Here is a 24,478-nt window from a genome sequence, read left to right as displayed (position 1 = left end):
CATGACCTTACAGGTGGGGCCCAGTTAGAATTTTCTTCTGGTCGAGTAGCCCATCCTGCTCAAAAGGTCCCTGAATAAGGGTTGTTTAAGAATGTTGAATGAAACACCCATGTTTCCAGAGGTGAATTATTCAAACCCCAAAGAATCCCTCTCAACACATGGCTATGATGCTCCCCCACTACTTCTGCTCATGATCAGAGATGCACATATTGTCAGCCACTAAGGGACATGCTCAACTGGTTACGGTCAAACAATTGACAAGCAAATCTGTGGTATTGAGCAGAATATTTGCTGTAGCCCATCTTTTATACCAAGACAAAACAATGTACATAACACTTCCTTTATTATTATTAGTAGTAGTAGTAGTAGTAGCAGCAGCAGCAGCAGCAGCAGCAGTAGCAGCATCTCATATTATGTTATGTAGTATTCCCTCGAAGTCTATATCGACAATTTAAGATAAAAAAAAAAATTCAATGATTTCAAGGGAAATAACTAAGAAATAAAAATATGGAGTTATTGTCCCTGTTAATGCTCTTCGCCGTAGTTGGTTTTATTTTCGTTTTTCAGTTCGAAAGAATTTAGACTGTTTTTAATGATAAACTTTAAATTAAATATTGCTGTCACTGATTTTAATGTTCCTAATTGTAATAATAAACCACCAACACTGGTCGCTTTTCTTTCTTCCATCACAGTTGACAAACGATGTCTTTATTTGCATTCTTCGATTCCAGTGCATCTCAGTATTTTCTATAACAAGAGTGGGCTAACCCCTCCCATTACTCCTTCGTTTCTGGAGAAAAAGATCCTGTGAGTGATTCCTCAAAACCCTCCTCACAACACCACTGGAACCATTTTAAAGATAGACAGGGGAGAGAATAGAAGAGAGAGAGAATAGAAGAGAGAGAGAATAGATGACTCCAATAACTGATTGATACTTATCTTATCAAACCTAGAAGGATAACAGGCAAAAATTGACCTGAGCCAGATTTGAACTCAAGACATAGAGAGCCAGAACAAATACTGTAAAGTATTCTATCCAATATTCTGCCATCTCTGGCAGTGTGCCACCTTTCTGACGAGCTATACCTTAACTCCATGTTTTGTAGACGAGAAATACTTGGCTAATTTATTTTCATAATTAGATGTGTACCGATATTGTAATATACCAGTGGATACTCAGTCGATTCCAGTTCAGTTTTAATGCTAAAGCGAAAACATTTACCAAAATTTGCGTGAAGCTATGAATATGTACATGTACATGCGTAAGTGTGTGTGTGTGTGGGCATGAACATCATTACACTACCTTCCCACAACTGACAACTTCACCAAATCCCAACTCTCAAACTAACCCTTTTAACTACCTGTAATGGATTCCTCATCATCATCATCATTTAACGTCCATTGTCCATACAGGCATTGATTGCACAGTTTCACCAGGGCTGGCAAACTGGAAGGCTGCACCAAGCTCCAGTCTGATTTGGCATGGTTTTCTACTGTTGGACATCCTTCCTGACGCCAACCACTCCATGAGTGTAATGGGTGCTTTTACGTTCCACCAGCACAGGTGCCATTTGCAAGACACTGGTATCTGTCACGACTGGGGTTTTACTTCGCTTGATGGGTCTTCTTCTCAAGCACAGCATAATGCCAAATGGATTCAGTCACTGCCTCCGTGAGGCCCAACACTCAAAGCCCAGCATAATGCCAAATAATCTTGGTCCATGCCTCTGTGAGGCCCGACGCTTGGAAAGTGCTTTTACATGTCACTGGCATAGGTGCCGTTTGCGTGACAACTCTTGAAAACAAAATATAAAATCAATATGGAAAAATATCAATCTACAAAGAGTAAAAGGCTTAAAAAGAGATAAATTGACAATATAAAGCAGTGGTTCTTTACTATTTTTTACCTAGAGATCCCTTTGGTTCCTGTTTTATTCAAGTGGACCCTCAAAGCCATTCCATGCTTTAAAAATCCTATATAGTTAAATATTATTGGGAATTGTATTTTTAAAATTGTTAAAATATTTTGTGTATTGTAGAAGTATAATGAATTTATTGTTCATAAGTCTTTAAAAATCTTAAATGGGCCACTACTCCACCCAACCCAATGGTCATATGGCCTTGGTTAAGGACCACTAATATAGAGCATCATTGAGAAGTTGTCATATATGTATGAGGACAGTTTCATACAATAAACTACAAGATAATTTATTAAGATAATTTATTGTAGTGCACCTGAGCACTGTACACAATGTTTATTATTATTATTATTATATAAGATTTTCCTTGCTAAAGCAGGAGTTTATTATACTGGACCCATGACAGTTTAATCATTGATCACCATAGTTCCACAGTGTTTTATGGCCAGACAACCTTCCTCACACCAACACTTTTAAATGCCTCTTACAACTTGAAGAGATACAGTGTACCTTTTCTAATACTGAGATATGATGTACTTAATGAAGAAGACCCCTTTCGTCATGAATGACCATGGGACTGCACCTAGAAAATTACTCTCTGAGGCACAAGTCCAGGCAAGGTTGTTTTTTATGGAAGACCAGCAGTCGCCCATTCATACCAGCCTCTCTTCTCCATGCCACCAGTGTTATCCAAGGGAAAGGCAAAGGTCGATACAGTTTGCAACTCATTTCTACAATTGAGTGAACTGGAGCAACGTGAAATAAAGTGTCTTGCTCAAGAACAAAACATGCAGCCCGGTCCAGGAATCGAACTCACAACCTCACGATCATAAGCTTGACGCTCTAACCACTGAGCCATGTGCCTGCACTGTACTTAATATACCTCTTCTAAAACAGGGGTGCAGTGTATGTAAGAAGGATACAGTGTACCTATCTTAAAACAGAGGTACATCATGCAATAAACTATTAAAAAATAAAATGGCAAGCAAATTACTATTTTCCAAAATATTATCAAAATATATAAGTAGTTGGGTGGTAAGAACGAGTGTGTGTGTATGTGAGTAAGAAAAGGTAGATGTGAGTGTGAGTGAATGAGAGTGTGCACATGTGAGTGTGTATTGTGCTACAAGAGAAAGACTGAATCTCAATAAGAATGACTTCACAATAAACAGAGACAACAATATTGTGCAACCCCTCAGCACCGTGACCAACACCACTAGGACCACAAGGAGGAGAAGGAGGAGGAGCAGTAAGAGAAAGACATGAGGAGGAGAAGGAGGAGCAGTGAGAGAAAGGCACAAGGAGGGGAGCAGTAAGAGAAGGGACACATGAAACTACTTACCGGCCAGAAGGGAAGAAAAGCAACGTAGGGTATGTATCCGCAGTGTACTCCCATGGTAAGTCTTCCGTATCACCATTGATCCTAAATAACAACAAAAATAAGAACAATCAGACATGCAAATGGTTTGGTTTTGTTACTGATTTGGTGGGGGGAGGGGGTTAGCTCAGAGGAAAAGGGCAGATGGTCCCATGATTCATTTTTCTTTCTTCTTTTTCCATAGCCTTCCTATCACCCTGAAAGATGGGTAAAGTAAGATACAACACACTGAGTCGCCTACAGATGAGAAAGAACTGGTATGAAATGTTTGCAAGAGAATGTGATGAGGTTACTAAAGGCAGGAAATAGTTAGGGGAAAGGTGTCAAACTATGGGATAGATTAACTACACCACCCAAAAGGAGTAAGGGAGGGCTGCCATACATACCAAATGAAGGATCAACACCACCACCCCTAATAGATCAATTCCACTACCCCTACGAGACCAAGTCTACCACCCATAATAGATCAAGTCTACCACCCCCAATAGATCACCTCCACACCCCTAATATATCAACTCCACCACCCCCGATAGATTGACTCTACCACCCCTAATAGATCAATTCCACCACTCCTAATAGATCAACTCCACCACCCTTAATAGATCGACTCTACAATCCCTAATATATCGACTCCACCACCTCCAAAAGATCAACTCCACTATCCCTAATAGATCAATTCCACCACCCCTAATAGATCACCTCCACCACCCCTAATAGATCAACTCAACCACCCCTAATTCACCAACTCTGTTGAAGACACAGGTATGGTGAGTAGGTGACGTCACCTGGGTGGAGGATCATCAAGTTTGCAAGATCACACTATGACAAACTCTGCTCTGCTCCCAGTGATAGAGCAACCCCACAGAAGAAGTACAAGGACTCCCTAAAGAAATCCCTAGGTACCTACCACATCAATCACCACAAGTGGTCTGTTCTTGCTACTGATCACGAAGCTTGGCGTCTCATTGTCCGCTGGGTAAAGGTCTCCTTTGAAGACACTCATACGACCATCCTTGCAGACAAGAGAAAAAGGAAGAATACCAAGGAGACAGCAACCAACTCTGACTAGCCTATCTTCCCATATAATCCCTGCAGTTGTGCCTGTTTGTCCCAAACTGGACTTGTTGGACATCGGTAAGCTTGCAATAGACGTGGATATCTGACCTCCGTAATTCTTCACTCGCGAAGCCAAGCCAAGAAGTGTGTGTGTGTGTGTGTGTGTGCGCGCGCGCGATTGAAAAAAAAACTTTCCTAATAAAATGTCAGAGTTATGTCCCTGGAAATATCAGCTGCCATCTTTTTGTAATTTGTTTTCACCGATTGTTACCGAGTTTGAAACTTCCTTGGGCTAAACAAGTGATAACATCTTACCCAACTTAATGTAATTCTTTATGTTCTTGTCCACCAAAAGTGTTGCTACCTCAATAAACCGAGGAAACTTCTATATGGACGTTCAACAAGCTGAAAACAACAGTTAAATCTCCCTCAAAATTACACTCTACTGTCTTCGATATAAAAGGACATACCGTAAAATATTATCAAAAATCTCCTAAAAAAGTTGGATGGTCACAGCTGCAATGCCTCTAATCATTACCAACTCAACCAGGGCCTAACAAAAACCTAAACAATAACAACAATATACCCCCAACAAATTAAATTGAATAATTAACACTTTTTAATATGAAAGAAAAACAAAACAACTATGAAAGATTTCTGTTGTAATATCACACCTGAAGCTTACCTGGCAAATAGGAGACTTGTAGCTGCTCGGAAGTATTTAGCTAACGACAGGTAGATGTGGGCAAAGCTAGCACAAAATCCACACCAGGGGGCATAATAAAGTAGCAGGACATCCTGGCAAAAGAGAACAATAGTGTTTTGGTAAATACAGAAATAAATTAAAATTTTTCAGATGATTAAGTCATGTCATCATAATTTATATTAATGCTGCATATATTCTTTTCTACTCTAGGCACAAGGCCCGAAATTTTTAGGCAAGGGGCCAGTCGATTACACCAACATCACTATGCAACTTGTACTTAATTTATCGACCCTGAAATGATGAAAGCAAAGTCGACCTCAGCAGAATTTGAACTCAGAACGTAAAGACAGACGAAATACCACTAAGCATTTCGCCCGGTATGTTCATGTGTCTGCCAGCTTGCCACCTTGTAATGCTGTATATATTATACACAATATCATATTAATATGATTCAACAATAGCCATATACATGTGCATCTTCAGGTGACCAGTGAAAGCATTGATGCATTGAAACAATTGTAGTGAATTGTAATAAGGCTTCTCCAACCCATCTTCTCGTATTAAAACTTCTTCGTTTAACCTCTACAGATTTTTGGATGTGACAAGAAGACTTACTACATGATAACATTTGGTAGCCAATGCCAGGAAAGAAGCTTTGAAAAACACACTATGTTACCCAGAGTGTGAATGTGTGTGTGTGTATGTGTGTCATAGTGGACTGTGTAGATACAGGTATGGCTATGTGGTACAGAATTTGCTTCCCAGCTACACAGTTTCAAATTCATTTCCACTGCATGGCACCTTGGGCAAGTGTTTTCCATTATAGCCCTGAACCAACCAAAGCCTTGCAAATGGATTTAGAAGATGGAAACTAAAAGAAGCCTGTCATGTGTGTGCATGTGCATGTGTGGGTGCCTTTCCTCACCCCCAGACAGACATCTCTGCTTAAGAAAACTGAAAGCAATGGTATTTTACAACTTACCTTTGAAGTGTTTAGAACAATTTTGTGAAATGTGTGTGCAGTTACTTCTGTGATATACAGATATTTGGGTTCACTTTCAGCTAAGGGATCAGGCGGAGGTTGGTGATCACAGTCTTCCGGGTTCAAACTGCAATTTAAACTACCGGCACGATCAACAGGAGCTGTCAACATCTCCCTTTCTAAATGACCTTCAGTATAATTCAGAACAAACTCAGCTGAAAAAGAAGTAAATGAACAGTTTAGAGTGACCAACACATAGTTCATCATCATCATCATCATTATTTAGTGTTTGTTTTCCATGCTGGCATGGGTTGGACCATTTGGCAGGAGCTAGCAAGCCAGAGAGCAGTACCAGGCACCAGTTTGTTTGTTTTTGGCATGGTTTCTATGGATGGATGCCCTTCCTAGTGCCAACCACTTTACAGAGTGTACTGCATGCTTTTCACATGACACAAGTACCGATGCTTGGGTGCTTTTCACAAGGCACCAGTACGCGTGCCCTTTACGTTACACCAGCATGGGTGCCCCTTAGATGGCACCAGCACGAGTGCTTTGTACATAGCACCAGCAAGGCAGACTTTTTTCTGGCACCATCATGGGTGCATTTACATAACCCTAGCACAGGTGATTTTTATGTGGCACCAGCACTCATGAGCTCACAAGACAAAGACCTCTCAGCTAAGGTGTAAAATGTTCATCAAAATGGTGGTGCCCTAGCATGGCCACAACCTCTGGTTGAAGCAAAAGTGAAACTACATTCTTGCTGATTACATTAACTGTTTAATCCAGGACCGAACAAAAAATAAATGTTTACTCCATTATATTTTCACTGGATTCAGTCATTAGTATTGGATGTGATCATGCTACAGCACAACTGCTAGTCTTCCATAAACAACCTTGCGCAGACTTGTGCCTCGGAGGTTAACTTTGTAGGAGCAATCCCATGGTCATTCATGACCAAATAGGGTCTTTACCCATTTTTTTTACCCTTTTAGAGCACTGCTCTGAAGGGTTTTTAGTCAAGTGCCTTCTACTACAGTCCCAGATACTACTGGGACTAAGCCCAAAACCATGTGGTTGGGAAGCAAACATCTTAACAACATCTTCATCATCATCATTGTTTAACATCTGCCTTCCATGCTAGCATGGGTGAGATGGTACCTCAAGAGCCGGCCAGGCCGAAGCCTGCACCAGACTTCTTTGTTTTGGCAGGAATTTTACAGCTGGATGCCCTTCCTAACACCAACCACTCAGCAGAGAGAACTTAGTGCTTTTTACATGGCACAAGCACAGGCAAGATCAGTTTTGGCGAGGTTTTTACAGCTGGATGCCCTTCCAAACACCTACCACTTTACAGTGTGGACTGGATGTTTTTAAGTGGCACCTGCACTGACAGTGTCACCAAGTACTTGTAAGACATAAAAAAACAAAAACACATTTTAAGAGGGGAGGAGGCATTGGAGTAGGTGATGATGGAAAAGTAATGGTGAGCCATATAGAGGTGTCTTGCTGTAGTACCCAGCCGGAGAGAGAGAGAGATCAGGAATGAAGACAGAAACAGGGGGCTACTGCAAGGAAAATACATGGTTGCCCAACCAGAGAGAAGTGCAGGAGAAGGAGAGAGAGTGGGAAACAGCAGGATTCCTATTAAACAACTCAAAAAACACTTACCAACTGAGGTTTTAGAGAATGGCTTCTTAAGGACATAATTTTTTTCATCCTGCAGAAAAAGAAACAAAAATTTTTAGAAGGTCATTGTAGTTCACTTGAAGCATTGTAGTATAGAAGTAGAATGAATGAATGAAATGAGAAAAAAGGAAGGCTTCTAACAATGCAGGAAGTTTTAAAAAACCTTTATATTTTGGGTGCAAAGGCCTAGCTTCAGATGAGACAGCCGGATGGACAGTGACCATCTGGCCATCCAAAATGGCAGGATCTATGTAAATACACCGCATTTTTCTGAAGATAGGCCTTTGCATCTGAAATATATATAAATTTAAGTGCAAAAGAGAAAAGCTAATAAAACATTTTAAATAATTTTTTTAAAGAATAATTAGCTTTTTCTCCCATGCATGTTTGTCTTTTTAAATTGAATTAAACAAAAAGGATTTGAAATTCTTACACTTATATTTCAGTGTTATTATGAAAGAGTATTATTTAGCCAATGTGCCATGTCAAATTGAGGATGTAAGTAATCCACCACAACATAGCTTTATTAGTGTAAGTCGGAGGCTTATCAGCTATAGCATGGCTAATGTTACAACAATAACAGAAAAATCAGGGATCATGGAGGCAAAGTGACTGAGTTCCTTTCGAGTGTTGGACCTCACAGAAGCAATGACCGAGACCTTTAGCATTATGTTGTACTTGAGAAGAAGACCCATCAAGTCGAACAAAATCACAGTTGTAGCAGATACCAGTGTCACGCAAATTGGTACCCATGCTGGTAGCCCGAAAAAGTACCTTGGTGTCACGCAAATGGCACCCATGCCGGTGGCACATAAAAGCACCCATTATACTCTTGGAGTGGTTGGTGTTAGGAGGAGCATTCAGCCACAGAAAACTATGCCAAATCAGACTGGAGCCTGGTGCAGCTTTCCAGCATGCCAGTTCAGTCAAACTGTCCTACCCATGCCAGTATGGACAACAGGCGTTAAATGATGATGAAGACTTCAATTCTCCAGAAGGAAGTCAAAGAAGCAGTGCACATGCTCAAAGGTAGGAAATCCCAAAGAGTGGATAACATACCATCCAAGCTTCTGAAATATGGAAGGCCAAAGCTACTCAAGGCACTAACTGTGAGAAGATATAGGAGACAAAACAGTGGACAAAGGAGTGGACCTGATCACTGATGATACCCATTCCTGATAAAAATAACTTAAGACTCTGCCAGAATCACAGAACAATCAGCCTAATTATCCATTCCATCAAAGTATTGTTAAGAGTTCTACTAAATAGACTTACGGGGACGGCAGAAGAACAGGTAGGCTTTATGCCTCAAAGAAGTACTTATCATCAACATCATCATCATTTAACATCTGTTTTCCATGCTAGCATGGGTTGGACAGTTCGACTGGGATCTGGGAAGCCAGGAGGCTGCACTAGGCCCCAGTCTGATCTGGCAGTGTTTCTACAGCTGGATGCCCTTCCTAATGCCAACCAATCCGAGAGTGTAGTGGGGGCTTTTTACGTGCCACAAGCACAGGGGTCAGAGGAGGCTGGCAACAGCCACAATCAGTTGGTGCTTTTTACATGCCACTGGCACAGAAGCCAGTCAAGGCAGTGCTGGTATCGGCCACGTTCAGATGGTGCTTTCTACATGCCACCGGCATGGGTATCACAACTACAATTTCCATTTGGTTTTTATTTTACTGTGAAACAGATATTTAACATTAGACCAGTGGCAATAACTGACTATGACAGCATCTAAAATTGTACCCTAATGTCTATCTGTATTGGATAAACTATAATATAGAAAGAATGTGGCCCAGTGGTTAAGGTGCAAGGGTCATTTTCATGAGGTCATGATTTCAATTCCTGTATCGGGCAGTACATTATTTCCTTAAGCAAGGATAGCTAATCAGTATTGAACTACAGATCTATATTATAGGTAAGCAGTATTGAACTATAAGTTTATCTTATTGCTAACCAGTATTGAACTATAAGTCAATCTTATTGCTGATCAATAGAGTACTGAATAATAGATTTACATTATAGCGTATCAGTAGAATATTGATCTGTATTATTGCTGATCATATTGAACTATAGATCTATATTATTGCTAACCTCATCAGTGTAGTAGTGAACTATATCAATATTCTGTTTAAAAGAGATGCTGGGACAAAAAGACCTTCCTGACAGATTTAGAAAAAAGTAAACAAACAGTAGGAGTGGCTGTGTGGTAAGTGCTTGCTTACCAACCACATGGTTCCGGGTTCAGTCCCAGTTCATTTCTTTTTACTCATCCAGCGGAGTATAACTGGCTTCCACACAGTTTCAATCTACCAACTTCAGCCATAAGGCCACAAGGCATTGATCAGCCCAGAGCTCTAGTAGAAGACACTTGCCTAAGATGTCAAAACTACATGGCTGCAAGGCAAACTTTTTAACTACACAGCCATGTGTGTGTGTGTATGTGTGTGTGAGAGTGAGTTTCCTATATATATGTATACATATGAGTTTCCACAGACAGCTTGCTTAAAACTCCTCTCTTATTGATGGGAGAAAGAGTATGATAAATAAAAGGGATCTGAGGAACAAGCCCAGGTAGACCTCTTACCACACAAAAAAACTCATCACTGTACTCCTTACTGACTCTCACCTTGCTAACTGTTCCTTCGTACATGGTTTGCACGGCCATCACAAGTTATTTATCTATTCTTAGGTTTCTTAGCAACCATCAGATTACAGAGCACTCGAAATCGAAATCAAATTTGATGACTGGCATCCGTGCTAGTGGTGCGCTAAGAGCACCATCCGAGCGTGATTGTTGCCAGTGCAGCTGACTGGCTTCCATGCCGATGGCATGTAAAAAGCACCATTCAAGCGTGATCGTTACCTTACTGGCACCATTCAACCGTGATCGCTACCTCACAGGCACTTGTGCCGGTGGCATGTGAAAAAACATTTGAGCGAGGTCGTTGCCAGTGCCGCTGGACTGGCTCCTGTGCAAGTGGCATGTAAAAAACACCACTTGAGCATGGCCATTGCCAGTACCGCCTGACTGGCCCTCGTGCCGGTGGCACGTAAAAGCACCCACTACACTCTCGGAGTGGTTGGTGTTAGGAAGGGCATCCAGCTGTAGAAACTCTGCCAGATCAGATTGGAGCCTGGTGCAGCCATCTGGTTCGCCAGTCCTCAGTCAAATCGTCCAACCCATGCTAGCATGGAAAGCAGACGTTAAACAATGATGATGACGAGAACCCTGTCAAAGGCCTTTTCCAGATTGACAACTGCTAGGTATAACTCTTTAGCAGCCATATCTGTCTAAAATATTCTACCTGTTTTATGTTCAAACCAGCCAGATCTGGCCTCTCACGACTACCCTACAATGTCATTCTAAAAATAAACAGTTATATCATTGAAATCTCAAAGCTACAAAACAATGCTGATTAATTCAAATGATACACGAAGGAGTCATTCCCAATGACTGGTGTAGCAGCACAATAGTCAACTGCTACAAAGGTAAAGGTGACGCCCTAGATACAAATAACTACAAGGGTATCAAGCTGCTAGATCAGGTAATGAAGGTTGCAGAGAGGGTCATAGCCCAACTAATTAGAGAGTGAGTTAGCTTAGATGAGATGCAGTTTGGGTTCGTGCCAGGGAAAAGTACTACTGATGCTATATTCCTGGTAAGACAGCTGCAGGAGAAATACCTAGCCAAAGATAAGCCCCTGTACCTGGCTTTTGTTGACATGGAGAAAGCCTTTGACAGGGTCCCCGATCCCTTATCTGGTGGTCAATGAGGAAACTAGGGATAGATGACTGGTTAGTGAGAGCTGTGCGAGCCATGTACAGAGACGCTGCTAGTAAGGCTTCCCAGACCCCAGTTGAACCGTCCAACCCATGCTAGCATGGAAAGCGGACGCTAAATGATGATGATGATGATGAATGTAAATAGATAAGCATTACATCAAACAGAGTAATCTGAATGCTAAAGGATTAAAGCTGAATTGCATCTCAAGTGACTCTAGTCTTCATGGTTGATTAGCTGCACACAACAGATCCCTTTAATTTTTCATGGTTGATTAAAGTCACAAGTTTCATTCCTACTTCACTGTTGATTTGATATACACCACTACAGGTACTATTTCTATTTCATAGTTCATTAAATACACAACAACAGGTTCTACTTATGTTTCATGATTAATTAAATTCATACAACAGGTTCTACTTATTTTTTATGATTGATGACATTCGAGCGAGGTTGTTTCTAGTGCTGCTGGACTGGCTCCTGTGCAGGTGTCATGTAAAAAACACCATTTGAGCGTGGTCGTTGCCAGTACTGCCTGACTGGCCCTCGTGCCAATGGCACGCAAAAGCACCCACTACACTCAGAGTGATTGGCATTAGGAAGGACATCCGGCTGTAGAAACTCTGCCAGATCAGATTGGAGCCTGGTGCAGCCATCTGGCTCTCCAGACCTCAGTCCAAACATCAGCTTAACTCTTTAGAATTTAAACCAGCCATCAGGCCCAAACATTCTAATGGTTTTCTGTTCAAACTAGTTACATCTGGCCCCTCACACCTACCCTACAATGTTACTAAAAAACTAAACAATCACATCATCAAAATTTCAAAGCTAAAAGATAATGCATAATTAATTCAATTCAATGCAAATCAATAAGTATTACATTTGACAGAGTAATCTGAATGCTAAAGAATTAACAACGTGAAAACTAGTTATTTTAATGAAATTCCAAAAAAATTTTGGATTATTTCCTATATCAATTGAAACACAGGCTGTGTATTTGGTTAGCAATGTGGTAATGAAAGGCTTAAATAAAATAAAAGAATAAGGTAGAAAAACAAAAATGATGATAAAACTCTGGTAACAGAGACAGTATCTTCTTACCGCCATGTCCACCATCACAACTGCTGGTTGGTCAATTTCTAGTAGTTTTGTGCTATTCAGACCAAACCGGTCAGCAAACATCCAATGGTTTGTAAGATCCATAGCATAGAAATGGACAGTCTTGTTGGTCCGGCATGACAAACCAGAAAAATTCTTAACAAGAGTTAATGACAAAACATTAAAATTGGTGTCAATAGGAACACCCTGTACAAATTGTAAATTATAATGATCACATAATTGTTGCGTCCGATTCTTTAAGACTTGTATGATGAAAGGATCTTGTAGTGTGTTATCTACAGAACTGTTAGAAGGATCTTTAGAGGAGGGAGTCTTGTTAGCTGTTTTGGAAGAATAAGAAACGTTAGAAGAATCAGAGGAAGAGGAAGGAGTTGGAGGAACAGGAAAAGAGAATGAAGAGGAAGAAAAAGGTTTGGAAGAATTAGTTGTGAGTTTATGCATTTTATGACAGCAGACCGATTTGTACTGAGTGGGAATGTAATTTGGAGAAAATTGAAGGCACTTGTTTTGCAAAGTACTGTAAATACGGTCTTCATTGAATTTGTAAGTTGATCCCTTGGGACAGTTGCATGGTAAATGACAACTTCTGGCCGACTTCACACTGTTGTAGCAGACTTCGCACACATTGCGATAAAGATGTCCCTCCAATAAATGTTTCTGTAACACACTCACACAGCACTGGCAGACGAGCAAAGATGAAGATGCTGGGAAATACTTGCTGCTGACAAGATAGGTAAATGGGAGACTTTTAGGAAGTTGCTGCTCTGCTTTCTGTGAAGCAATACGTTTAGCATGGCTAGGGAAACCTTCCCGCTGTTGCTCTTTGCTACACTTTGTAAGTTCTTGCAGTTTCTTCATAGAAGAAAGACGGTGAGTTAAACTGTACAACAGGTTTTCATTACTGATTTCATCCATTTCACATTTAGTATATTCTAATGCAATTTCTCGCAACTGTTAAAACGAAAATAAAAAAGATTTTTTTAATATTTTAATCTGACACAGAATGACAAAAGCATTTATATATATATAATACATATGTGAGTACATGGATGCTACATGCATGTGTAGGTACAATTTTTTAGAAAGTAACTTCAACTGAAAGCACCTATAAAACACAATTTCAGTTAAGCATTTATTATTTGTTATTATTCAGCCCCTGGTAAGCTCTGATCTAGAAGACTGAAGACCAAAGATATTCCAGCTATGACCATCCCTTCTGGTGAAAATTTATTCACTATGTTCTTCTAGTTTAAGGCTGGTAAAGTGTAATTGGCAGAAGATTTGGCTGCTATTTCAAGCAAGTGAAGCAACCACATGTTTGTCTCAGTTATTATGTTTTACCACCAGATAACATACATAATCAACATGCTCCAGCTGGTCTGACAGACAAACTATATACAGAAAATCTTCATTATACCAGTTAATTTGTTCCTGGAGACCGCTCGTAAAGCAAAAACTCGTAAAGTAGAGTAATAATTTTCCATGGTAGCAATGTTATAAATCGTAATTCGTTCCCAGAAAAATATTTTACCTATAAAATTTATAATACTCGTAAATAAATGAAAATAAAAGAACAGTAGAATGTTAAGAATATTTTATGTAAAGTAAAAAGAATGTCAAGATGATTTATAATAAAAAATATTATTATAATCATTTCCTGAATCACTTTCACTCACACTAGACTCACACACACCATCACTTCTAAATCTGATAGCCAATTCACAAGCACTCGTAGACAGACTTGTAGATTTCATCATCGTCATCATCATCATTTAACATCCGTTTTCTATGCTGGCATTGGTTGGATGGTTTGACTGGAGTCTGGGAAGCCAGGAGGCTGCACCAGGCTCCAATCAGATCTGGCAGTGTTTCTACAGATGGATGCCCTTCCTAATGTCAACCACCCTGAGAGTGTAGTGGACGCTTTTTACGTGCCAGCGGCACAGGTGCCAGGGTAGGCTGGCAACGGCCACAATCAGTCGGTGCTTTTTACGTGTCACCGGCATGGAGGCCAGTCAAGGTAGCGCTGGCACAAAATATTGATTAGTTACCTGGTTAGATTTGAAGAAGTGTTATTGAACCAATGCATGTGTTATTTTACTGGCACTCCATTGATTACGACAACAAGAGTTCCAGTTGATCTGATCAACAAAGAAGCCTGCTTGTGAAATTAAGGAGCAAGTGGTTGAGCACTCAACAGACACATGTAACCTTAATGTAGTTTCTCAGGGAATGTGACAAGGCTGGCCTTTTGAATTACAAGTACATCTCATTTTTGCCAGCTGAGTGGACTTGAGTAATGTGGAACAAAGTGTCTTGCTCAAAAACACAATGTGTCACTGGGAATCGAACTCACAACTTTACAATTGTAAGTAGAATACCCTAACCACTAAACTACGCATGTCATTATTGGCTTACTGACCCTCCCAAAAACACAAGATTTGTTTCAACAGACAAATTCACAGCTGGAATCTTGCAAACAAAATACAAAAATGAAGTGAAATAAATCTTACCATGTGGTAATTGTGATTTACATGAAATAAAGGATAATGGTTAGAGAACATAATTAAGGTGGGACCCTTTGCAATTTCATTAGACAGCTGAAGACTCTTCGTTCCTGAGGGATTCAATATTTGGACAAGAGGCTGCAAAATAAATAAGAAAAATACAATAAGGAAAAGAAAATAAATTAGTGTTTTCTCAAGTTCCTTAACCCTTTTGATACCAACCCACCTTAGACTGCCCCTAGTTCTAGGATATGAATTTCCTGTTTTAAACTGATCTAAACAAAAAAAAACTTCCATTAAAATTTCATGTTATGTTCCAGACATAATTCTTTCAAGTAATTTTGACGGGGATGGGGGGGAGTCATTTATATCAAGAACATAATTAAGGAGGGACCCTTTGCTATTTCATTAGACAGCTGAAGACTGTTCCAGAGGGATCCAATATTTGGACAAGAGGCTGCAAAATAAATTTAAAATTTTTTCTCAAGTTCCTTGACCCTTTTGATACCAACCCACCTCGGATGGCCCCAGGCTCCATGATACAAATTTCCTGTTTTAAACTGATCTAAACAAAAAAATCTTCCATTAAAATTTCATGTTATGTTACAAACAGAAGGTTAATAATTCTTTCTAATTTACACAAAAGGCCAGTAATTTTGAAGGGAGGGGAAGTCGTTCATATCAGCTCTAGAGCTAAACTGGAACTTATTTTATCAATCCTGGAACTAATGAAAGGCAAAGTCAACCCAAGCAGAATCTGAACTCAGAATTTCAAGAGAAAGGAGAAATGCAGCTATCCATTTTGTCCAGCTTGGTAATGGCTTTGCTAGCTTGCTGCCTTTAAAAAAACACCAGATTAATAATGACAAAGTTCATCATCATCGTCATCATCGTTGTTTAACGTCTGCTTTCCATTCTGACATGGGTTAGATGGTTTGACTGAGGACTGGCAAGCCAGAGGGCTGCACCAGGCTCCAATCCAATCTGGCAAAGTTTCTACAGCTGGATGCCCTTCCTAATGCCAACCACTCCGAGAATGTAGTGGGAGCCTTTTACATGCCACCAGCACGGGACCAGTCAAGCAGGCCTGGTATCAAACACGCTCGAATGGTGCTTTTTATGTGCCACTGGCATCGGAGCCAGTCAAGTGGCACTGACAATGATCACGTTCGAATGGTGCGATTAATATAAATTCCTTCTGAGTTTCCAATTAATAGAAATGAAGACACTAATTACCAATAGAGATACAACAAAAAAAGAAGTCTGGGTTAAAGAAACAACACTAAAGGAAAAGAATTCACATACACTCATAGATGTCTTACCTTCCTTGCACTTGGGCATTTTAAACTTAGTGGAGTCCATCCCTCTCCTTGCCTGTCCACAGTCAATTTGTTTCCAAGAAAGACAGGTGGGGCAGAGGAGAGAGGGAGGACGAGGAGAGGAATAGAGAGGAGAAGAAGAAAGCGGGAGGAGGATCGACATTTGGCGATTCCATTTTATCACTGAAACTACAATGTAATGTCGCCTCAGTCTTTACAAAATAATCAGATAAAATTTATATTATGGGGAAGTAGGACACTTGGAGGTAGACTAAGTTAAAAACTCAACAATTGGCAGAGTCGACAGAGATAGAAATCTTATTGAAAGAGTAGATGGTTACGAAAGATAACTCTAGTACGACTTTTCAACATAAGTTATTTCCCTTACATCACAGTGTGCCCTTCATGAAGGAATTTTCACTACACGACATATTTTGGTGATGTTGGGTTAAAAAAAAAAAGAAAAAGGTAATTCGATTTCATGAAAGACAACAACGACTCTGAATCAAATCCCCGAAGGATGAAAAGGGATACCATAACGATTCTAGATCACCCCTCTAAAATATGTACAAGCCACATTAGTGACCAAACTACATTACACAGGTGCACACACCTGCTCGTTCTCTCTCTCTCTCTCTTCCATAGAGAGAGAGAGAGAGAAATACACACAAGCCTGCTCATTCTTTCTCTCTCCCTATTTCTACCAAAATCAGTCAATGAGATGGTTGTTCTCATCAATGAGGATAACTTTAAAGAATTAATATTTTTTGTCATAATGCTACATCAAGCACATTTGCACTGAAATTACTATTAAAATGAACGCCATGTTTTTAATCCTAGAATATATGCCCCTCCACAAACACACACACACAAGACAAAGACAGGAGGGCCACACCTAGTAACATCAACAGAATGCTTCAATAACATAAGCCTGTTCGGGCAGAAGATGACTGGATTAACCCTCTGGCACTGAGATTATTCTGTCAAATGTAATGCTTATTGATTCACAGTGTTTAGAAATTAATCATTGCATTATCTCATAGCTTTAAGATTTCGATAATGTGATGGCTTATATTTAGAATGACATTGTGCAGGTTTGGTGTGAGAGAGGCTGTATTTGGCCAGTTGGAGCATAAACCAGGTAGAATATTTGGGCCTGATATGGCCAGTTTAAATGTTAAACAGTTAAACTACAACACATAGAGAAATAGGAAGCATGCAGTTATGAGGCCCCTTAGTCCTGTCTCACCAAGGTCTATTCAACCTCTCTAATGGGAGAAATGCACTTAGTACACTTCTGTAAAGTGGTTGGCATTAGAAAGGGCATCCAACCATAGAAACCCAACCAAATGACACACATGAGCACCAGGCTTTAGGAACAGTGGCTCTCCCAATAAGGAATGACTTAAATCATAATGATAATCCAACACATGATCAGATTAATTAGGTAATTTTCTAATGAGATCTTAAATGAACTAATATTCCGGTAATATTTCCTTCTCTTAAGGCGGAAAGCTGGCAGAAACGTTAGCACACCGGGCAAAATGCTTAGCGGTATTTCATCTGTCTTCACATTCTGAGTCAAATTCCGCCGAGATTGACTTTGCCTTTCATCCTTTCAGGGTCGATAAATTAAGTACCAGTTGCATAGTGAGGTCAATGTAATAAACTGGCCTCCTCCCCAAAACTTTTAGGCCTTGTGCCTAGAGTAGAAAAGAATATTTCCTTCTCTTATAAGGCAGTGGAGCTGGCAGAATTGTTAGCATGTCCAACAGAAAGCTTAGTGGCGTTTCATTCTGACTTTAAATTCCATTGAGGTTCAACTTTGCCTTCCATCCTTTCAGGATCGATAAAATAAGTATCCCCTCACCCAACATTACTGGCCTTGTGCCAAAATTTGAAACCAGTATTTCCTTCTTACTTCATGAAATTATCTCCTACTTTTCTATGTGAATCACTAACAATTGCTGCAAGGCTTTTAGTTTCTTTCTCTAGCTTTAAGGGAAATTTCAATGAGCAGAGATTTTTTTTTTCTTTCTTTTTGCATACAGCATTTAGAACATGAACCTCCTAGCCTGAAGGCTCCCCTTACACCTTTGCAACCTCTAACTCCCACCCTTTGTGTTCTGTCCACCAGGGTCTAACCTGACATGTCATCATTAATTTTATTTCTCATTCTAGCTCCACCCTGATTATTTCTACCTACTTTTATATAACCCTTTCTACAGTAGGTACAAGGCCTGGAATGTTGGGAGAGGGGGTAGTTGATTACTTCGACCCCAGTGCTCAACTGGTACTTAATTTATTGACCCCAAAAGGATGACAGGTAAAGTCAACCTCGGTAGAATTTGAACTCAGAACTTAATGAGGGGCAGAATACTAATAAGCATTTTGTCCAGTGTTCTAACAATTCTTCCAGCTCGCCGCCTTCACCCACTTTTATATAAAGCAAGCAGACATGTAACTCCCTTACAGCAAGACACTTGTTCTAGCCCCAACCATTTCTCATCAAGCACAAAGCTATCTACTCCTCCAGTGGGGTTACTACATGGCAACCTTACTAGTGCTGGTACAATGCAAAATGCACACAACACTATGTGTTGGAGTTCGGAAGAAATCCTAGCAAAGTAAACACTGGAACAGGATGCAATCTTCTGACCCAGCATCAAAAATAAAAACTGAATGATAATGTCAATGAGACTGCAACCACAAATAACCCCAACTCATTATCATCATCATTTAACGTCCATTCTCCATGCTGGCATGGGTTGGACGGTTTGACTGGGATGGCACGCTGGAAGGCTGTGCCAGGCCCCAGTCTGATTTGGAATGGTTTTCTATGTCTGGATGTCCTTCCTAACGCCAACCACTCTGAGAGTGTAATGGGTGCTTTTATGTTTCACGGACACAGGTGCCATTTGCCTGACACCAGTATCTGCCATGACTGCGATTTTGCTGGGCTTGATGGGTCTTCTTCTCAAACACAACATAATGCCAAAGGCCTTGATCATTGCCTCTGTGAGGCCCAACACTCAAAAGGAACTATGCCCTACATGAGGCCCAACGCTCAAAATAAACTCAGCCACTTTGCCTCCGTGAGGCACACTTGAAAGGAACTCAGCTACCTCATCAACGTGAGGTCCAACACTCAAAAGGAACTCAGCCACTATGCCCTCCATGAGGCCCAACACTCAAAAGGAACTCGGCCACTTTGCCTCATGGAGGCAAAGTGGCCGAGTTCCTTTCAAAAGAAAAGAAAAACAAATATTAAAAGTATAAAAGAGCAAATTACTGCGATAAAAAACATCAGAACTATGCCATCAAGAAAAAGAGAAAGGGTGGAAAGGAGGGAGGGAAGGAATTAAGCAGCAAAATATGGGTGGGGAGTAATAGATTGTACACCCCAAACCAAATATCAGGGGTGTACAATCAAATGTACATGCAATGTTTGGGGCCATGCTTCACAGACATAACTTCAAAGCCACTACTACAGAGAATGACTGGTGACACTTGCTGCAAGAGCCACCCCCACCTCATAGGCCTATCAAGCATTTTTTTTCTTTTTGAAATTATCATCCCCCAGTGTTTAAAAATCAAAACAAAAGTGATGTCCTTACTTGTTGTTGCTCTTGGAATGCCCATTTCACTAATTCTGAACTGGTAAAATTATCCACCTCTGGATAATTCTGAAAAAAATATTCAAAATAAAAATGCAATGAGGTTTTGTTTTCAAGAAATTAAACACAAACAAAATGCTAAATATTAGTAGTAGTAGTAGTAGTAGTAGTAGTAGTAGTAGTAGCAGCAGCAGCAGCAGCCACAGCATCGCTACATCCACCATTTGTTAATGATTGCCCACTACTCCTGGCGGATTGTTTTGGGTAGTCATTGCTGGAGAGGGTTTTACAAGGTCAGAGTTCAAATCTTACCTCAACCACTTTTAGTTGCCATTTATGACATGCAATGGAAATTTCGGGTCTATTCTTCAGCGTGTCAGTCTCCAGACAGCTAAATACTGATCTTTAATGCACCATCGATTCATCGGCTTATCTGGGGGTTAGATGGATCTGCAAATTCAGATATTTGGTTTATTGACTAGATCACTGATAGACAACCTTTCTCAAAAACTGGTCTACAAAAATTCATGAGGAAAACTTCAAGGATCATCTAATATCTTTCTCTTTTTCGGATGTCATACCTACAGATATTGATAACCATAGATCGTTGTGTATATACCATTCGAGTGTAATCGTTGCCAGCATCACCTTACTGGCACATGTGCTGGTGGCACAAGGAAAACAACATTCGAGCGTGGTCGTTGTCAGTGCCAATGGACTGACTCCCATGCAGGTAGCACGTAAAAAACAGCTTTTGAGCGTGGTCGTTACCAGAACCACCTGACTGACCCTTGTGCCGGTGGCATGTAAAAGCACCCACTACATTCTCAGAGTAGTTAGCATTAGGAAGGGCATCCAGCTGTAGAAACTCTGCCAGATCAGATTGGAGCCTGGTGCAGCCATCTGGCTCGCCAGTCCTCAGTCAAACCGTCCAACCCACAGAAAGAAGACGTTAAACAATGATGATGATGATGATATACACATGCACAAACATACAAAGCTTAGAACAGTTAAACTTAAGATGTACAAATTTCTAATTAAATGACCTGGGAGTGTTTCAACAAAAATGGACTAGTGGTAAAATTATTATAGCAGCTAAACAAGGAGAAAGAGGAAACACTACCAGTAATATTAGTAAATGATATTGTTACCCCAAATGTATATTCATGTGATTATGTCAAATTATTTTTTTTTAATATTTATGTTTTTCTATCTGTCACACACAAACACACACATTTCCACTTTATGAATATACCACATAAATAAATATTGTGGTCAACTTTTAACTGCAAGTTAAAGTTAAGAAATATTAGCATAAAATTTAAATGAAACATTGAAGAAACAGATTTTTTTAATTATGCAAAGCATGATTATTTAATAAACTTTCAGCATTTCACCAGATTAAACTATTTTAGTAAAATTTCTGATTTATTGGCTTATAAATCAATCCAGTTCTTAATGCCAAATGTTCAGAATGTAAATGGTAAATGCTAATTAAATTGACTACATGAAAGTAGTAGACTGAGCAAAGTTGAATCATATCCATCTATTTATCTAAGGTTTAATAAACAAGGAGCTCTGAGCATAACCTTTGCAGGCCAGCCAAAATGACCTTAGATGCCCATCTTAAGCTAAAAAAGAAACCAGATGTTAATGAAGCCTTCCACCTCCACCCCCCCACACACACACATACACAAATACACACACACACAAACACATGGACAAATCATCATCATCATCATCGTTTAACATCCGTTTTCCATGCTGGCATGGGTTGGATGGTTTGAATGAGGTCTGGAGAGCCAGCAGCTGCACCAGGCTCCAATCTTATCTGGCAAAGTTTCTACAGCTAGATGCCCTTCCTAACGCCAACCACTCCGAGAGTGTAGTGGGTGCTTTTTACATGCCACTGGCACAGGAGCCAGTCAGGCGAACCTAGCATCAATCACGTTTGGATAGTGCCTTTTACATACCACTGGCACAGGGGCCAGTCACTGAGTACTTGCATCAGCCATGTTCGGATGGTGCTTTTTACGTGCCATCGGCACGGGGGCCAGTCAGGAGGTACTTGCATCGGCCACATTCGGATGGTGCTTTTTACATGCCACCGGAACAGGAGCAAGTCAGGGGGCACTGACCAAAAATTAAACTTCTATAGTACTCATTTACTGGTTGAAGCTAGTTGGGTGTGTTCATACTGGAGCATCACCAATTTGGATCTAGAGCGGTCATTTCAAATGACCAGGTGGCATGCACCAAAACACACTTGCACAAGCAGTGCAGCGAACTGCAAGGATGAACTAGACAGCTGAAATGAAGAATTTAACCAAAAATCATACATACCAATATGATACTGCCATGTTTCACCAAAACTGCCGAACTACTTTTGGGTGGCATATTTAATATATCGGTATGATAAGGAGAAGTTAGAACTCCAAACTTGAGTATTTGAACAGGACCTGAAATAAAGAGAAAAATGTATGAGGGTGGATTGCTAACATAACTGGGGTGGAACAAAGAAAACCCGAGAGAAAATGGTAAGGTTAGATTACAGAATATTTGTTCTTTACAGACAAGATAACAGAGGATTTATGTTGTTTTATGCTGTTAGTGGTACCCAAAAATGTATAAAGAAACAGGCATTAAAATTATTGGGAGAAGTAGATAAGATGCAGGTAAGAGGAGACAGATGGAAGAAGTGGGAGGAAGTACGGGGAGGAACAGAGGAAGAGGGAGAGTGAGGATGGAGAAAGGGTAGGAGTGAGATGGGTAAAGAGAGAATGGGAGGAAGGTGGAGGGCAACAAATGAGGCAGAGGAGGAGTGAGGAGGACAACAACGACTATGATGGACGCATTAAAGAGTCAAACTACTGAAGATGAGGAGGAGGCACATAAAATAAAACCATATCATCATCATCATCATCGTTTAATATCTGCCTTCCATGTTGGCATGAGTGGGATGGTTTTGCAAGAGCCAGCCAGGCCGAAGCCTGCACCAGACTTTTGTGACTGTTTTACATCCATATTAGGAAGAGCATTGGTGTTAGGAAGGGCATCCAGCTGTAGAAACTTTGCCAGATCAGATTGGAGCCTGGTGCAGCCTCTGGTTCACCAGTCCTCAGTCAAACTATCCAACCCATGCCAGCATGGAAAGCAGACGTTAAACAATGATGATGATGATTTTTCTATGGTGATGAATAAAGGTTCAGGCATTCTTTTACAACCAGGGACTCTTCTTGTCATAAACCCTTATCAGTTTTACAAGTGACGGATCTCTTATTCCACATATCTTTGAATGCATAAAACCAGTAAACAATTTGCAGACAGGGGATAACTAGTAATTAACCATTATTTAAAAAAAAAAAAAACAAGTAGAAAAACGTAAAAAGTACTTACTTCGTTCAATTGCTCTCATTGAAGCATAATAAAACTGTTGATATCCTGGTGGTTGAGGGGAGGAATTAAAATCAAAATAACCAATTACAGCATTCTAGAAAAGAAAAACGGTAAAATAAATATATAAAAGAAATAAGAAACATTTTGCTGGGTTTTTCATATGTTTGTTTTTAGAAAATTTGTAAGTACTTTGTGTTGTTAACGGTTCTTTGGCATGCTGGAACACCACTTCTTAGAAGTAGTGTCATTTGTTTCCAGTCTTCCATGGAAATCTGTTCACCCATGTCGAAATACGAGGCCATAGTAATAAAGCTAAAGCAGGCAGAGTGCAGCCGCCTGGCAAAGAATGACCTTGACCGCTGCTGTGCATGCACAACAAGTTCCTATGTTCTAGCTCACTTCTGCTGTTTACAGCAGTACTTGGAGGGAAGGTGTGTCACATTGACCATGACAGAAAGTTGTCATGGCGATACCTGTTCAGAGGCCTACACAAAGTTGCAGAAAGCATGTGGAGAGGTGTGAATGAGCTGCACACAAGTGTACAAGTGATTCAGACGTTTCCAAGATGGCTGAAAAAATGTCAATAGTGACGAACGTTTAGGGAGACCAGCAACCAGCAGAACTGAGTAAAACATTGCAGATGTGTGTGCAGGTGTAAGGGAAAATCGTCGAATCACCATCCATGAGTTATCAGAGAATGTGCAGATTAGTTACAATTCAGTTCAGTTCGTTATCACTGAAGATTTGTGTACGAGACGTGTCTGCCAGCTTCCAGCTGACCAAAAACACACTCGGGTTTCAGTTGCACAAGATCTCCTTGATTGCGTCAAGAACGTAGAGAACTTTTTGAAAACTTTGCATAGGCCTCTGAGCAGATATCGCCAAGCCTTTGGCAAAATTTCATGCCGATTCTCTGCTAAATTCTCTCTCATGGCCAATGCAACAATCACATGCTACACACCTTCCTTCCAAGCACTGCTGTAAATAGCGGAAGTGAGCTAGA

At 40.3% G+C, this 24,478-nt stretch overlaps 1 protein-coding gene across 1 annotated transcript in view; it reads right to left on the bottom strand.

Annotated features, from left to right (window-relative positions):
• LOC115229530 (thioredoxin domain-containing protein 11) overlaps positions 1–24,478 on the bottom strand; it is an 89,479-nt gene that overhangs the window by 41,248 nt on the left and 23,753 nt on the right. Inside the window, exons 5-13 of the mRNA XM_029799865.2 lie at positions 23,476–23,569; positions 22,423–22,538; positions 20,080–20,148; positions 15,150–15,281; positions 12,619–13,587; positions 7,713–7,761; positions 6,042–6,256; positions 5,039–5,151; positions 3,262–3,342 (exon numbers count right to left, since the gene is read on the bottom strand). Coding sequence (XP_029655725.1) covers positions 3,262–3,342; positions 5,039–5,151; positions 6,042–6,256; positions 7,713–7,761; positions 12,619–13,587; positions 15,150–15,281; positions 20,080–20,148; positions 22,423–22,538; positions 23,476–23,569 — 1,838 coding nt within the window. The remainder of the gene's footprint in view (positions 1–3,261; positions 3,343–5,038; positions 5,152–6,041; positions 6,257–7,712; positions 7,762–12,618; positions 13,588–15,149; positions 15,282–20,079; positions 20,149–22,422; positions 22,539–23,475; positions 23,570–24,478) is intronic.

Source organism: Octopus sinensis, linkage group LG2 (assembly GCF_006345805.1).
Source record: "Octopus sinensis linkage group LG2, ASM634580v1, whole genome shotgun sequence".
Taxonomy (NCBI): Eukaryota; Metazoa; Mollusca; class Cephalopoda; order Octopoda; family Octopodidae; genus Octopus; species Octopus sinensis.
The sequence above is the reverse complement of the archived record's forward strand: the minus strand, read 5'-3'. Positions and strand labels throughout refer to the sequence as shown.